General features: G+C 43.7%; 1 protein-coding gene across 1 annotated transcript in view; it reads right to left on the bottom strand.

Moving 5' to 3' along the window:
- CASR (calcium sensing receptor) overlaps positions 1-16,010 on the bottom strand; it is a 39,077-nt gene that overhangs the window by 2,506 nt on the left and 20,561 nt on the right. The window contains exons 4-5 of the mRNA XM_009949442.2: positions 5,565-5,795; positions 1,814-1,937 (exon numbers count right to left, since the gene is read on the bottom strand). Of these exons, the coding sequence (XP_009947744.1) occupies positions 1,814-1,937; positions 5,565-5,795 (355 nt within the window). The remainder of the gene's footprint in view (positions 1-1,813; positions 1,938-5,564; positions 5,796-16,010) is intronic.

Here is a 16,010-nt window from a genome sequence, read left to right as displayed (position 1 = left end):
TCATTCTGGAGTGGTGGTTGAAGGGAGCATCCGTGACTTGATATGATACTGCTTTCCTAATGACTAGTTGCCTCACCTAAGCTGTTTGTGTGAAAAATTTGCACTCAATGCAAAAGCTCAGTTAGAAGCTCCCATCACCACGTGTCATTTCATTTAGATCCATTCAGCCTACCGTTTTTATTCTTCTTGTGCCTTTTACCTGGAGGCCCATTGCCAACTGCAGGCATGGCAGAGCTAACTTCCCATACCAGGGAATTCAGCTGCCTTTACCAGAGACAGGGGCAGCTACTTAGCACTGCATCCTAAAGATGTGCTTTCACTGTCATCTTGACCATGCTGCCACTGAAGGGAATAAACCAGATCTCCCTCCTCTCCCAAGGCTACTCATTCCTGGCCCCTCCTTTGTGTTAGCACTAGAGGTCAGGCAGCTTCTTGTTCTAGCTGGAAGCTCAACCTGCCAAGAGTTTATTTTCAGAAGGACCAGAGACCTGGTCCAGCTCGCTCTATGGTCACACGGGTACCAGCACTGCTCCTGGACAAAGGGTGGGAGCAAACAGCTGGGAGAGGACACAACAAATTGTCTCCTTTGGTAGTATCACTGTCTCAGCTGGGTGAGACTGGTTGTAAAACTGCTCTCTACACCTATAAAAGTGGCAAGTGCAGGAAATAAAGAGCATTACTGTCAGCTGAAATAGCAGCAGGAAACTGGAGTCAGAAGGCAGTCACCTCCTCAGCCCCACAAATTTCACCAGCACACCAAGTGCCAGCTCACAAAATCCTGTTAAAAACACTAAAAGACCCCTATTACATGGGAGCAGAATTGCTTCTGTTTAATTTGAAAATGCTACTCCCAAGCATCCTGTAGTACTATATGTTCATGCTAAAAAATTATCATTCCTGTCTGACAGGATGCAAATGAGACTATCCCAAGGGAGAACAATTATTCAGTCTTGCATGCAGCTTACTGAAGTTTTCATCTCAGGCAAGAACTGCAGCATGCGCTGGGACCAGTGCTGCCAGAGAGGGTGAGAGGAGATCTTGAGCACTCTCCAATGTGGTGGGGACTGCTGTTCTGAAAGGATTTACAACCCTTCGTTACCTGGGGATGCCCAACACTGAGGGAGCGCTAATGGTGTTGGAAATTCAGGATTTTTCAACCCGCTCTAAAACTGAGGTTACTTTTTCCCTCCACTGCAGAACCTGGGCTTGATCCAAGCTCCCACTGAAGCCAATGAAAAAGATATCCATGGGTGTTTCATAGGACCCAGAGATTCTGGTCTCTTGCACAGCCAGTGCTCAAGAAAAGCTGTGGTTGGTGACCCCATAAAGGGAAATATCCCTCTCTGCTTGTGAAGTCAGGGATGGAATGGACTTTATTTCTTTGTAAAGCGTAAAATAAAACCTTGACAACATGAGGAAAAGCAGACCGATAACTACAGAATTAAGGATTAGGGTAGGGAGTGTCTCCTTCCTCCAGGCTTTTGGAGGAACAAAACCTATTGCTACAGTGCAATGGAGTTTGCTTGTGACTTCCTGAGAGGCTTCATATATGCAAGTCCTTTCTCAAGTTCTCTGCCTTAATTTTTCTCAGAGCAGAAGTGACAAGCAGGCTTAGCAGAAGACAGGACCTGAGGACCACAGGACTCAAATCACATCAGCTTTTCAGAAGTCCCTCCAGACTTTCTGTGAAGCCCCCTGGCAAAGCAGCCTCCAGCTGAGCACTGCAGGGAAGCGATTTCAGCAGAACTGCAGGTGATGCCCAGAGGGCTCGTGTGGTCCTCTACAACCCCCAAAGCAGCTCTGTGGGTATTACCTGTTTCATCACTGTACTCCCCGTCGGGGCAGTCCACACACTCGAAGCAGCAGGTGGGCTCTCCCTCAATAATGCCCTTCCTTGTCCCTGGGAGGCAGTCCCTGCTGCAGTTAGAGAAAGGCACCTGCAAGAAAAGAGCCCGAGGAGGGTTAATGGCGGCAGTGCCCTACAATGCAGCCTTTCCACTGCAGGACCTTGGGCTTCCTCCAAGGGTGTTGCTTCCTCCAAGGGTATGCTTGATTAGCATACTGGATGGAGAGCCTCAGAGGCTCACCTCTTCCCTCCACGGAACAGACACATTTTGCACAATAGTCCTTCCCCAACCCACTGTAGTGATATTTGTTCCAGAAAACACGTCAAGGGATGGTAGGGAAGATCAGCAGATCTTTCTAATCTCTACTTGTGTTGTGGGCACTGCGAACTGGTATATGACTCCTGATACACATACCAGAAAACAGTCATTAGATGGATACAAGAAAAGACAATCAATCTCTACTGGCAGGAATTTGAGTCAGCCTTGGAGATGATGGGCTCTGACTGCTGATACCAAATCCCATATATTGACTGCTAATTGTTTATGGGAATTAAAAGTTTCTTGAAACCCACTTCCTCCTGTTCTCCTGAAGACACTCTCCAAACCAGAAACAAAAATGGTAAATTAACTAAAAAAGAGGAGTTTTCATATGAAAGAAAGAAAGAAAGGCCATGCTTTTAGAACACTGAGCATCCAAAGATGCAAATCAGCAGCTATATCCAGATCCAAAGGCTTCCAGACTTCTGCTGCTGCAAATGATGAGCTATGTCGCCTGCTGGCTGTGTATTTATGCTGTTGTGTGAGCCCACCTGGGCATGGTCATATCCCGGCAGCAAGTGGTTGCCTGCGCAAGCTCACCGCATACCTAATACACACTGACAACAAGGAATTTGGCATAGTAAAGTGTAAGCCTGGGCCTTTTTTACACAGAAGCACAACTTGAGATTGCATTTACCTTTTCCCAACTCAACTGAGGAAAGAGAGCTAACACAGAACATGGCTTTCTCAGCTCAGGCGAGTTAAACCCACAGTTTCCACTGCCAGCAAATTACCATGATCTGTACATACTAAAGGGCTGCCTGCTCTGGTTGGAAGCCTCTGTTGAGCTTTTTGGAAGTTTGCTGCTAGTTTGCCGAAGTGGTGCTAACCTGCTGATCTCCAGGAGCCTCCTGTGTGGATGCACTTAGGCAGTGAGTCTGGGGTATGGTTTGGAAATTGTGTGCAGGCATTGACCTCAGCCACAGGGTATGCGAGCCCTCGGTAGTGGCAACTCCTATGTGGAGATGCCCATTTTTTGGCTCAGGCATTCACCTGCAGCTGAAAGCAGTCACCATTTTCCATCACTCTGAAGTACAGCTGCAGCACAGTTTGGGAACACTGTTTCTAAGCTGTTAATCAGTATTGCATAATTAATTGGACAGACACATATCCAGGGCAAATCCCTGCAGCTCCCCACTTGAAGCACTCTTTGCTGTTAATACCTGTTGCTATTAATACAGCGCGCAGTTAATAACTATTCCTTGGGACAGTCTTTCAGCAGGTAGTACATCCATCAAGAGGACTTCATCAGTCTAGACTGTCTTTCCCTAGGCTGCCCCTAGGATTTTGAACAGGGTTAAATCAAAGGCCCGACTGAAGTCAAGAACTGCTTCCCCATTATCTACTAAGGTGATTGAGCTTCCAAGGAGGAAAATTAAATTGGTTTGGCATGATTTAATCTTGACAAATCCATGTTGGCTTTTCCTTATCAGTTTATTATCCTTTAAGTGTTTAGAAACTGTTTAATTAATTTTTTTTTATCAAGTCTTTTAGGTTGCTGAAGCTCAGCTCAATTGTGTGTAGTTCCCTTGGCTCTCCTATATCAGCTTTTAAAAACAAATATTACAATTATACTCCTCTAATCCATTGAGACATTACTCATCCTCCACATTTCTCAAAGATGAATTGCTAGTACTTTTGAGATTGCTTTGGCTGTCTTCTGAAGTATTCTATGGGGAATTTCATCAAGTTCTGCCAAAATGAATCTATCTATCTTACCTACTCTTTAACTTGTTCTTTTGCAAGTCTGGCCAATGCTGAAGTTCCTGTGTTAAAATTAACTATATTTAATCTTTTTTTGAGGATGACAGAGGTGTAGAAGGCTTCAGTGAGTGAAGTACTGGCTACTCTCTGAGCAGAGCCTTTTATCTGGAAGAAATTCAAACTCTATAAACTGAAAAAGGCTGCAGCAGACACAGAGATCACAAACTCCTCCATTGTCACACAATTTACATGCCCTGGCATGACACTCAGCAACATCCAGTCACATTTTTTAACAGTTTAGGACAGATAATAAAGACAAACACTCAACTGTTGGAGGAATTTTGACCAAGAGAACACAATTACTCAGTTTAAGTAAAAAACAATAAAACCCTAACTGTTGGAAAAAGTGCCCATGGTAATTGCAATGATCAGAAGGAGGGGTTAGAATACCAGGGTTTTTTTTAACTCCACTTGTAGTTTGTGCTGAGAGACTTCAGCTGGGCTTAGAAAAGGCTGAGCTCAGTACTTCTGCAGTAATGTGCTCTGCCTGACCCATGCCTCCTTCAGAGATCTTTGGATTTAAACCACAGGTGAAGCTGGGGTCTCTGGAGTAAAGGTAAGGCTTAATTGATAGTATAAATGTTATTAGGTAAGTGTAGCTACTGCAGAAGCAGTTACCTGATCTGTCAACCAACATGAATAATCACCTGGCACCGAATTGCCTTGTTCATTAATTGGGTGCTGATTTAACATGTCTAAACATTGCAGCGGGGTCTGGCAGTGACATTTCGGAGCTAATGCTCCCTGTGCCACCTCCCAGGCCACAAGTGAGATGCCCACTCAGTATCCCCTCCAGGAGCCAGGGTTTCTGTCTAGGCTGGAGTGGGCTGCTGCTGGCTATGACAGCAGCTCACCTGGCTCTTGTCCAGAGATCTCTGTACCACATTCCCGTCATGCAGGGGAGACACAGCACTGGCTGCTAGTGACAATACAGTTATGCTGAAATGATCTAACATATGCAAGAAAGCGGAGGACTTGGGCCTGACTAAAGCCAATGGCTACATCACATACTTTTGAGACTAGCAAGCACCTTCTGGTAGATTAAACAAAGGCAGCAGGTACTGGCATCTATTTGAGCACCATAACCAAGTTAACCTGGGAAGACTGACAGGGCTTGTTCTGTTTGGTTTGCAAGGCAAGGGTGTGAGGAAGGGCCTGCAACTTGGAGGGTAAAGCCAGCAGAAAGAGTTGTGAATTCAGGGAGAAGCAGGAAGAGACACTTCTTGATACAGATTCACTGGGAGCGGAAGAGATGGCTGTTTTCAGCAATGAAACTACTGAGCTCAGGAAAACTTGACTTAATCAATAACCAGACGTGGGTAATGAATTTCTCATCCTTGTGGAAACTACATTGCAAAATTCCAAGCTATCTACTTGGGCCAGAAAAAAAAAGGCATTATTTAAACCATTAATACCCAGGCTCATCAAATATATAGGAGGGGAGAAGTAGCTACACATTATTTCCAGAAGTGTGTAATGAGGGTGTGAAAAACTATGGCAGAGGCCATGTATACAGTAACATGAATGGATCTTTTAATGAGACATGGAGCCATAACACAAAGATTGTGCAGGGTTAGTTCAAGTTTCAGCTTGCGGAAACTTGGGAAATGTTGCTGTGAGGATTTAAGCACTTACCTCCTTAGAGAATCCATTCCACAGGATCTTGTTTTCATTGATAAAGAGCCTCTCCCCTTTCTTGGCATAAACGTTGTAGTGCCCAACCTCTTCGAAGACGACTGACCCATCCTCCGGTGAGAGATGCCAATTGATTATTGAGTAATTCCCTACCAGATCCCCAAACTCATCAAAATCCACTTGCTCCCCCATGTTATTGGTGAAATTTAAGTGTCGCAGATGCTTGAGAACCTAGAGAGAGATAGAGAGACACCGTGAATGCCTGCATGTCACAGCCCTACCACAGCACACATCTGCTATGGGTACAGAACTGGAAATAATCACTTTACTACAGTCCTTAATCTCTTAAAAATCAATTAATCACAGCAGTAGCAGGCTTTCTCTCATAGACATCATGCACACACAGAGAGCCTGTACAAACCTCATAGACAGCACAAGGTTTCGTGGCCCTCAGGGTGGTAGGCACTCATCTGTAACACTTACCAGTTGCTACCTCATCAGCCATTTAGCATTCCTTTTCGTTCCCTTTGAGCCACCTCTGCAAGCCAATAGCTCTCAGTCAGAGGCAGAGAAGAGGCAGCATCTACTGAAGTGTTTCAGTCACCCACGCATCCCTCTCACCCTGCTCTTGCAACCACTCTGCATAAATGCTCTCAATTGGCATCGCTCATCTCTGAGTGATCAATCACTCAGAAACGGGGAAGTTTGAGAAAGAATTCAAACTTTACTTTTGATTGAAAAACCCCAAGCCCTATGCACTTCAGTAAAAACCCAACAAATCAAGCTCATTCACCACGTCAGGCCCAAGAAGTTCATACTACTTTTTTCGGTTCCTGTCCGCTGGTTGTGCAGTTTCAAGTAATCACATTCTGCCTGTCCCCATGTGTTTACTCCTGTAATTTTCACCTCATGCCCTATGTCATATGCTGTGGATAAGGGCAGTTAATCCCAGGAACTACAAATGCAGAATTCACAATCTAGATAGCCTGGCAGGCAGAACAAAGAAATTGCAGCATGAAAGAAAGCCTATACTGGCAACTGTGACACAATTCATCCAGACCATATTTTTCTTCAAAAGTTAGTTGCTGTTTTATGCACTTATCAAATCCCACACACCCCTGCCCTATTTAATGGATGTTCTTAGTTAGTTTCTCTGTAGAGCTCATCTGTGGAAAGCTGAGATAGCTCTGAGAGCACCTGGCTGTCAGCTGTCCCTAGATCACTGCAGCATAGTTGCTGCTGTGTTCCTAGCACCTGTGACAGCTTGTAAGCTCAGTCCTCTCTCTTTCACCTGTGAGTGCCCAAACATACAACCCTGGGTGGCAAAATGTAAGAAAAACCAAAATGAAATAAATTTGTCTGGGCAAGCAGAGCCCTCTCCACTCCACAGACATAGAACAGACAATATTGTTTTGATGAAGCCTTTTCACCTGGAAACACAGGGACAGGGGAGCAGAATCACGTCATTAATTCCTGTTGGTTTTGCTAAATTGTCTCATTTTTCTCTGTTTTCTTTTGGGATCCTCCTATCTCAAGCTAAAATCCCCAGAGTTACACAGATACCCTCCTCTCACTGCCTATATCAATGCCAGCCTGAGAAAGTCTGGAAAAATCATAGTAGTACTACGCAGGACGTGGCTGGCAATACCTTTTCAGCTTTGTGTGATGTTGATGAAGTACATCAAAATATCGCCACAGCACTCAGTCTTTGAATAATGGGTGAGATGGCAGAGGCAGGAATTTTTTTCTGTCTTTCCAATCCCCACTGGCCCTCCTCTGTAGATCGGCTCCCCCATAAGGTGTGCAGCTGAAATGATCTCACTGAAGAGCCAGGACCTGTTCTTGGAAGACCTCACCCTCAGATGGACATGGCAAAAGAAGGTGCTCTGCTCTGGTGCTTTGCTGCGGAGAGTCAGGGTAGAAAAGAGGAAACTGCTTCCCTCTCTTCCCCTTCATCCCTGAGGGGCACCCAGGAAGATGCTACTTGACCAGCTCTGTCAGGGAACAGTGAGAACAGAGCAGAAGCAGCTCTGAGGTCAGAACAGGTGACTCAGGGTCTGCAGATCCATAGATGTCTGTACTGCATCAACTTACTTTGGCCTCATATGCAGTGGGGCTGCAATCTCAGATGTGTTAGCAGGTACCTTGTCCATCAGGTGTGTCAGTTCATGCAGGAAAGACACATGCCCTGTTTCAAAATCCCAAATGGAGGGGCAACAGAAACAACTGGAGTAACAAAATCTGTTTTCTCTTTCAAGCAAATACCAAAGTTTGCTTTCAAGTCTAAATTTCTGAGGGGCATCTTGTGAAATGGTAACTGAACAACTACTAGGACATGTTCCTGTTTTAGATGGTAAGAAAATCCCAGGATGATATCTGTATATCGCACGAATTCTGCTCTCTACAGGATGAAAATACAGGTTAAACAGCCAAGAAATATATAAGCACTAAACTTTAAAAGAGGAAGTTGTAGACTCTTAATAACGACAGCACTCTTTTATAGGCACCAGTCTATCAATGATTAGCTGAAAGCTTTACAGTTAAAAATGTGTCACTGTGTTTTGTAACTAAAGATAGAAACATAAATACCAAGGCCTCAATCCACAAAGATTTAAAAGACCCTGCTTCAGCAAGGGCAAGAGCACATGTAAGGGATGCATGTAACATATCCTGGAACAAAGAATTTACGAAAGAAGTGTTGACCTCATGGCTTCAATACACTGTCAGCAGCTAGTAGAAGCCTGAAGGGAGAGCATTGTGCAAGCTCTGTCACAGGCTCCACGTTGAATGGCAATGCCTTTTAATTAAAACACCTATTATCAGACAGGACTTGCAAGCCGCCCTCTAGTTCACCCTCCCATTATTCCTGGTAAGGCCATTCCCAGACATGTAGCATCCAATGCTTTATCCTAGATATTCTGGGTCATGTGGTTTCCACTCCTATGGAAGGATCATAAAACCATAACGTAAATACAGTTGTATTAGGTCAGACCAGCAGCCTATCTCCCCAGGACCTGTTTCTCACTATGGCCAACAGCAAATGCCTATACAAGAGTAGAAGGGGATATGATGCTTTCCCAGGATACTCTCGCACATTTTGCAGCTCAGTGATGTCCTGGGCCAAAGGTACCTGATAACCTGTGGTAGGTTTTTCTTCCATGACACTGCACATTTGTGTTCTGCATCTGTGTGAACTTTTCACATCCACAGCCTCCTACAGCAAGGAGATCTACATTTTACAGGAAAAGAACCCCTTCTTGCCTGCTGGGACAGAGCAGCTACTAATGTCTTTTGATGACCTTCATGCTTATGTTGGAAAAGACAACAGGCTGATGAGCCCTATCCAACTTTGCTGCTCCTTGTACAGAAGCTGTTCCATTGGCCCTTCTCCTAACTTTCCCAGTCTCCTTCACCAATTCTGAGACCTGCATATGATATTGAAGTGAGATGCACCAAGGACTAATGAAGTGGTCCTAGGGCACTCTGTTTACCCCTCTGTTGCTTTCCCAGTCTGACTATTCTTAACAGTGCATTTCCTTCTTTGACTACTACTCAGTCAGAGCTGAGGAGTCCAGACAAGGACCTGTTCAAGCTTGAAGATCTCATTTGTGATTAGTCACCATTTATTTTTATCCTCTGCTGACTATCTTTCAACCAACTGTTCGTTCATGCGAGAACAGAATTTGGTGACAGACTACCTTATAGCCTTTTAGAAGCTTGAGCGTACTTTATAGGAGCTCCCTTATCCATATACATCCCAGTCCCTTCAAAGAATTTCAGAATGTTTGCGAGGTAGGGCTTCTCTTTACAAAAGTCATGGTGATCCCTCCTCAGTATATTGTAGTTCTTTCCTTTTTTTTTTTTTTTAACTACAGTTTGTGATAGTGGGCTCAGTCAGGCTCTGCTAGTTCCTTGGATCTCCTCCAGAACACTTTTAGGAAATTGGTTTCACATCTGTCAACTTTCTAGGGCCTAAGACTGTTTCAAGTGAGGGGTTGGTCACTGTAGCCAGCACTTCAGCTACTTCATCTGTGAGCTCTGGCAGAGCTCTTGGGTGAACATCATTCACTTGCACCGAAGTATTAAGGTTCGTTTTGCTGTTGTGTTCCATAGCTTCAATCAGACAGACCCTCTACAAGTCCCCCATAAATAAATAAACTCAGGAATGTTCTCAAGTTTGTCTATAAGGCGCACACTTCTGTCATGGCCTTACCCTGTCTTTTGCACTGATAATGTATGGCTCAACAGACAGCCCTACTGCTGAAGTGTTTAAAAAAGGATTTATGAGCTTTTACCCCATTTACTGCCTGTTCTCATTGTTTTTTGGCCTGCCTTATTTTATTTTTACATTTAACCTGCCAGAGTTTATGATCCTTCCAATTTTACTCACTGGACATAATTCAACTATTTGAAGGATGCTGTCTCGCTTTTAACAGACACCACTTAATACCTTTGCTTTGCCTTGCCAGCTTCCTTAGCCTTTCTCCACCTTTTCTTGATCTGCAGTAGACACTTACTTTGTCTTACTAGCACCAGGACCAGTGGCAGGCAAAGAAAACCACTTAAGCTGTAAACACTGTCAGGGAGCAGACAATTGTGTGTGCGCATGAAAGTCCAAAGCTGAACTTTTGTACTCTGGAGCACAAGCTAGCTGCAAGCAGTATGTACTAGTTGCACATTTTGATAGCAGCTAGACTAAACAAAAGTGGCTTGTCCTGAATCCTCCAATTAGTTACAAGATGTGAGACAGAACCACCAGTTAGGAGGCTGATTGCAACCAAAACCTAGGGCTCAGGGCTAGAAAGAAGAAAGTGAAGATCATGTCTGGATGAAGAACACTGGAAGTGGCGAAAGATCCTGGAGATGAAGAAGATTTGTGGAGACAACTGTTGGGGGATGCCCAGCGACCTCGGCCAGTAATGCTCAAGACTGGTAACTGTGAGGAGCTGCACAGCATGAACAGACGACTTCCAACTTGACAGATCACCCACAATGTCCCTGATGTGAAGGGAAGGTGAGATCTAGCGAACGTAACATTGCAGGGAAAGCAAGTGAGTGTGTGACACACCAAGCAGGTTAAAAGTCTTGTTAATTCTTAAATAAATGTCAGTATCCAGATCTGCTATGGGTTGTCATTTACTCTGTCTCAACTGTGACAAGTCTTTAACTAGTTTCCATATACCGGCAAGTGTTTAATATCCTTGGCTTCCTTCTGCACTTTCTAACATGTTTCCCCACTAGATCAAATGGTCCTGCAAGGGAAGTGAACCCGGGCACATTATAGGTGTCTGTCCCCCTCCTGCCATGCAGTTGCAAGGAATTGTGTCTTGACAGTTAACATACACTTTTGCATGCTGAGTTTTAATTTCTGTCTACCTAGCTACATCCAGACCTGTAAAACAATTCTGGACCGATGGGTACCAAATGTTTTTTCTCTTTGCTTTGGTAGGGTGCCCATGCTGAGAGCAGTGAACAATTCCACTTCATGGCTCAATGTGAAGACAAAAAGCTGGCAACTATACTGAAGATGGCAAGTCGTCCCTTTCATTCTGAATTGCTGAGGGCCCGTTTTCCCCTCTTGTTTCAGATTCTTAATCAAGAACCTGGAGAAGATATTTTCTTAATGATGTAACAGACGTAAGGACTTGAGAGCTCAGCTATCACATTAGCCCCGTGGTCATAGCATAAAGGATTCAGCTTCTGCCAATGGTCAAGTATCAGGAGGAAATATGCACACACCAGTTCTGAAAGAGCCACTTGTAAAATAAGAGAAATGTTCCTTGAAGCAATAGTGGTTTTTTTTTTCTTTCTTCCTTTTGTTTCCACCTATCTATGTGTTGATCTTTATTTACAAGCTAGCAAAGCTCTAATTTTTACTGTCTATATCAATGTTTAATTCCTGCTACATTCTCTACTTTGGATTCTCTTATTCTGCCTGTTTTTATGTAAGGCAAACTCTTAGGCTTACCCAAAAGCAGTGCTGTCATCACAGTATCGACCAGTTCTGACACAAAGGACCTGAGCAGGCAGGAAGGTGCTGGCCCTAGCCCCTTGAGTCAATAATACCTGTTTCCAGAAGCCTGAAGTGGGGGAAGATTAATTGCACCCAGCTCTTCTGCCCAAAGCATTCTTCTTGCCAGCAGAAGCTGAACTCTCCTTCCCCTCTATAATCTCTCCTCCTCCCCTGATGCCTGTTGTGCACCAATGGGGACAACATGTAGTGCTGATGGTTTTTTTAAAACCAAGATGCCAGGATATATCAACACCATTAATCTTGCCTTTTCTGAATGCCATTCAGAAGATAGGAGAGTACTTCAGTCAGTGGAAGATTTGATTCATTACCGTACACCACCTGCGACATTCTACCTAAGCTACCTGGTTTTCTGCTCTGAAGAAGTGACTGTTAATACTGTTTATCACTATAAGGGTAATACAGGTGGAGAAGTTGAAAGGTACCCAGGATCAGAGCTGGGATTCTGAAAACACCTCACAAAAAAATGGGATCTCCTTCTGTTACACATATCCAGCACCATGCACAAGGAGTGCCTGGTCTGTAGTTGGGATACTGGGCACTTTATGCTAAAAGAATGAAAACTAGCTATCACCTACTGTACAAGGACTGGGCTATACTCCGGGATTGAAACCGTCAAGTTGGTAACAATGCAGATGACCAAAGGGACATAAACTCTGGAAGGAGAGCTGGTGTCAAAGAGTTGAAGAGAGAGAACATTGATAGCCAGCCAGAGATTCATTGACAATGCAAAGGAATTCCGGCAAGATGGGGTAGATATCCCAGCACTGGTGAAATGCTAGATCTGCCAGTGACTTGAAAAACAGGCTGAAAGAAAGAGTACGATTCAAGACTCAAGAACAGCTGTACAAAGGCTGAGAATAACTCAAGAACATTCAAAGTTGTTATGCTTTGATAAGAACTGAATGACATCCTCGTAAAGCTAGGTAGGTCAATGGACAGCAAAGGCTAAATGTGTGTGACAAATACAATGTGCCATATGTTAGAAATAACAATTTAAGCTATTTGTAATCTTTATTGGAAACTGAATTAACTAACCACTCAAGACAAAGACCCATTCATTATCGTAGGCAGCTCAGTAAAAACACTCTGCACACTATGCAGTTAAAAGAGCAAACAAAATATTAAGACATGAAAGTAAGAAAGAAAATGACACTGAGAATATGGTGCCAATATGTACACCGATAGTACAGTTTCCCCTGGAAAATACAGTTAGTTCTAGCCACTTGATCAGAAAAGGAAAATAAAATTAAAGGAAGATTAAAGAGGTCCAGAGGTGGTGATGATAGCTCTTAAACAGTAATTCAACTTCCATTTGAACAGAAATTAAAGCATGGGATTATTTAACTGTTTATGACACGTAGTGATTTCTGGGAAAGAGGTGACACATTCTCACAGAAGCAGAGACCTCTATGCCTGCAAAGACGACTGATTTTATTCAGGTCTCCAGAGAAGTACAGGACATCAAGCTGCCATGACAAGATGTGCTGACTGGCGTATTTTAACTGATAATTGGTTCGGTTTGGTTCTGCTTCCATCATGGATATGAGATCCCTAGGCAGCTGAGAGATGCATCTCTCCCTCTCTTCCATTGACCAGCGACCTCTGCTCGAGGAGGGGCAGCAGTGTTGCCGATGTGGGCACCCATGCATACATTTTGGGTTTTCTTTGTGAGAGAGAAGCAGGCCCTCCAATAGAGACTTGCAGAAGTTGGGAGAGGGAGGAATTCAGATGAACTGTGTTGGAAACACCTCACTTGCTGCTCAGTGGAAGGTGCTTGGTGCTTCCTTTGTCTCATGCTACGCTGTGAGTGCTCAGTCTGCTTGGAAACCAATGAAGCCTAGAGTTTCCTATAACAAGGACCAGTTGGACTGCCTGTGACTGGGCTTGATGGGTTATGTGGTTTTCTAGCCAGCAACCAAGGGACACTGTTTTGTTGATTCAAAACTGCTTTGATGCTTTCTTGACAGTAAAATGTGAGAGAAGTAACAAATTAATAGCTGCTACAGCAGTAGGAGCAAGTCACTTAAACCAAAAATGTCAAAGGCATGCATTTCAAGATGGGACTTCATATAAAAAACAACTAATCTGATTTAGGATCAGATTTACTACAATACTATGTTTACGAGGATATCCAGAAAGAACTCAAAAACACAAGCCCAGTGGATTTCACAACAGAGGCTGCACAAGTCAGGTCTAATGGAGATACTTTAGAAAACCCCATTAGGTATTTACTGGTGTTTGCAGATGCCTGAATGCCATTATAAAACTGGGTCTAAAATGTTTCAGAAAGACACGTCTGCTGAGTCACAGAGATTCCAAAAGTAATCAAGAAATGATCTTACAGTATTTTGGCACCGCGTGGCTGTTTTTCCAGACTGATTTAACTATCAGTTAGGAGGTCACAGGACCCAGTAAGGATTGGACCAGAATATTTTGTTTCCTGAAGGTCCTCCAAAACTCATGCTGGCCATGTGCACAGCTGCTGTTCTAAGTGGGAATAATTCTATAATTCTATAACTGTACTATTAGTTCTCTAGAGTCCAAAAGAATCCTTCCTACAAGTAACTTCATGAGTTAAGGCATCTGGAGTGGCCTCAGTCACAGTTCAGCGCCATCCCAAACAGACTTAATCAGATCTACTGACTGCAGTAGATTTCTTCTGCAGAAAAATGGCTGGAGTGACAGCATCTCTCTGCTCCTTATAAATATTGTGAGCATGAATGCAGTTCCTAATAATCAGCACAAAAATCATGGTAGTGAAATGAAAAATAATGTCTGTTTGGAGAATCCCTAGACATGGAACATGATGCTATACAAAATCAAGCAGACTTTTGACTAGTCTCTGCCCCAGTGACGTACAAGCATAGGCCAGTGACGACGGAGGTCGCTGTACCCAACAGAACAGAGAAAATCCATGGAGAAGCTGGAGTTTGACTGAAGGACTGTACCACATGCATGATACACCCACTATCAATTCAGAATTTTTGGCTGTGTTTATTAAAATAAAAGCTCATTAATTAGGGGGTAATGGTAATTTGCTATCCTCATCACACAAATAAAGTTCAAACAGCAGTATTTATCATGGTGTGCTCTAAAAGCACTAATCCAACACAGACCATTCAAACAAGGCTGTGAAACACAAGTATTATATTAACAGAAAGCAGAACATAAAAAACCCTGGAGAACAAAGAAGCAAAAATCACCAGGCAACTTATTAAGAAATTTCTTGAACATATTAAAATTGAAAGGTGTCATGTGTGCCAGATGCTCATGACATAAGGCTGTAAGAGACAGCTGAAGAGGATGGAGAGCTAAAGAGGCAGCTAAGGAAGAGCAGGAAAGCTAAACGAATCATATTATTGCCCTTGCTATCAGAAAAAAACCTGGTCATTCTTATCCCAAGGGCACTTGTTTGGAGCCATAATGTGACATTAATGGAGGTAGAAGGTCCTTAAAAAGAGATTAGAGAACAGCCCGAGCAATTTAAATTCAATCTAACAGGCTGACAGAACCAGACAGTTCATCACAGCACTCCAAAAGCAATAAAAAGAGTGATTTACAGTAGGTTTATGATACACACATAAAAATGCCACTGACAGTGAATGACAGTCAATATGCTACTTAACACTATTCCACAGCTATCCCAATCCACCTTTCTGGTACACATGCATGTGTAATGCACTCCCAACAGTGTGCCTGAAGCTTCCCTCTGTGCCAGTCCATGCAGGGATCCATTCATGGATCAAGAATTGCCCAACAGATTTGTAAAAACAGAGACAGACCACCAGTTCATGGGGAATTCCTCCAGCCTCAGTAAACAACTCACTGTTACCCAATACGTTCATCAATACTCTGGCAGAAAATACAAAAGTAGTGCTGGGAAAATCTGCAGAAAATGCGTGGATTAAGGTAATCATAGACTCGTAGAATGGTTTGGTTAAAAGGGACCTAAAGATCACCTAGTTCCAACCCCCCTGCCATGGGCAGGGACACCTTCCACTAGACCAGGATGCTCAAAGTCCCACTCAACCGGGCCTTGAACACTGCCAGGGAGAGGGGCAGCCACAGCTTCTCTGGGCAACCTGTTCCAGTGTCACACCACCCTCATAGTAAAGAATTTATTCCTCATATCTAATCTAAATCTACCCTCTTTCAGTTTGAAACCATTACCTCTCATCCTATCACTACACTCTGTGATAAAGAGTCCCTCCCTGTCTTTGCTGTAGGGCCCCTTTAAGTACTCGAAGACTGCTCTAAGGTCCCCCTGGAACCTTCTCTTCTCCAGGCTGAACAACCCCAACTCTCTCAGCCTGTCCTTATGGTAAATAATAACGAAGACAAAGCATTTCCCCCAGGTCACTCTCAAACATCTGTGTTTAGTACAGTGAAATTCAGACATCCATCAAGGCATA

This window comes from Leptosomus discolor, chromosome 1 (assembly GCF_034619465.1).
Source record: "Leptosomus discolor isolate bLepDis1 chromosome 1, bLepDis1.hap2, whole genome shotgun sequence".
In the NCBI taxonomy this organism is placed as follows: domain Eukaryota; kingdom Metazoa; phylum Chordata; class Aves; order Leptosomiformes; family Leptosomidae; genus Leptosomus; species Leptosomus discolor.
Note: the sequence above shows the minus strand (reverse complement) of the source record. Positions and strands in the feature narration are given on the sequence as shown.